Source organism: Alligator sinensis, unplaced genomic scaffold (assembly GCF_000455745.1).
Source record: "Alligator sinensis unplaced genomic scaffold, ASM45574v1 scaffold268_1, whole genome shotgun sequence".
Lineage (NCBI taxonomy): Eukaryota > Metazoa > Chordata > Crocodylia > Alligatoridae > Alligator > Alligator sinensis.
This window is the reverse complement of record NW_005841853.1, coordinates 443,747-445,108: the sequence shown is the minus strand read 5'-3', so window position 1 is coordinate 445,108 and position 1,362 is coordinate 443,747. Positions and strand designations below refer to the sequence as shown.

The window sequence follows — 1,362 nt, the reverse complement described above, 5'->3', positions numbered from 1 at the left end:
TACGGGGAAAGAGCACTTTCTAGTGGTTAATCCTCAGAAGGAGGAGGCAGAAGATGTCCACCTCTGCTATTGTTTTGCTGCCACTTAAGCCTGGAGTCCCAGGGCTTTGAAGCTGAATTAATTCATGTTTGCAGTGTGTCAAGACCCTGAAAAGTGCTATAGAAATGCAAAGTTAGAAGAACCCGGAGAGACTTAGAGTTAATTCCTTCTCTGCCACAGACAGAGGCCCAGATCTTCAGTACTATTCAGCATTTGAAATCATTGAGAGTTAGCTACCAAAATATTTTTGTGGGTCTGCAACCTAGTCCCTCCGTGCCTCAGTTTCCCAATTGTTATCTGGAGGTAATAGTACTTTCCTGCTTTACTGAGCAATACTCAGTCTACAACACTGGAGTGTGGAGGGGCACCTAACATACACCAATGTGATGTAGCTCCCTATGAAATGTCTCTTAAGAAAGGCATGCACCCCCAAGTTCTTCAGCTGGCATCCCAGCTACCAAGTAGTGAGGTAGCAAAGTGCTGAATGCTAGTAAGGTAAAGGAAGAGCCAACAAGGGTTCGGAGGGAAGGTCTACAGAGAATAATCACGGGAAAGTAGGGGGAGGGGGTGAATGTCATCCTTTAAAAAATGTGAACAGCAAACTCATATTCCAGTGAATTTAATTTTAACCCCAATTTCCCTTTCTATCCCCTTTCCATTTTGTGCTCCATAGGTTTCGTTAGCTACGACAATCCAGTCTCTGCGCAAGCTGCTATCCAGGCTATGAACGGCTTTCAGATTGGCATGAAACGCTTGAAGGTCCAGCTGAAACGCTCCAAAAACGACAGCAAACCTTACTGATCTTAACCCCAGGCGCTTACTGCTCTTATTTTAGCTTTCTTAGGGTAAGTCCCATGAGCAAACGTGTCCTCCACAAGGGGGGTTAAGGAAGAACATATTGCCAATCTTCAGCAAGAGACAGTTATTTTTACAGTTACCACTTCCATTGCCCCCCACTTGCCCTTATTCAACTTGGCTCCCGTTTCCTTGCCAAGTAATTACGTAGTTCTGTTACTGTGTTTAATTTTGTTTTGCAGCATAATTTATCTCCGTTTTTCTTTCTGGTTTTTTTTTTGGTTTGTTTTTTTTTTTTCCTTAAATAATGACATCTTAAAGTCTAAAAGCAACAATGTGCAATTTAACTCTGAACCCTGGTGCCATTAGCACACTCGGGTGGGGAATTGAAGTGGTTTTCTTATGTACGGAACCAACTTTACCAAGGTGGCACCAGCAGTTTATAGGCTAAACTCCTGCCAACTGAAGCACTTATTCTGAACCAACAATGATAAGTCTTTCCACTACATTAGCTTGTTTTTGAGAGAG

At 42.9% G+C, this 1,362-nt stretch overlaps 1 protein-coding gene across 19 annotated transcripts in view; it reads left to right on the top strand.

Annotated features, from left to right (window-relative positions):
* Positions 1-1,362, top strand: part of CELF2 (CUGBP Elav-like family member 2) — a 490,120-nt gene that overhangs the window by 484,518 nt on the left and 4,240 nt on the right. For 18 of the 19 annotated variants that reach the window (XM_025213061.1, XM_025213079.1, XM_025213084.1 and 15 more), the window contains one exon: positions 713-850. In XM_025213061.1, coding sequence (XP_025068846.1) covers positions 713-840 — 128 coding nt within the window. In that variant the 3' untranslated portion in view covers positions 841-850. Of the gene's footprint in view, positions 1-712; positions 885-1,362 lie in introns of those variants that run through there. The other variant, XM_025213055.1, reaches the window with a different exon arrangement.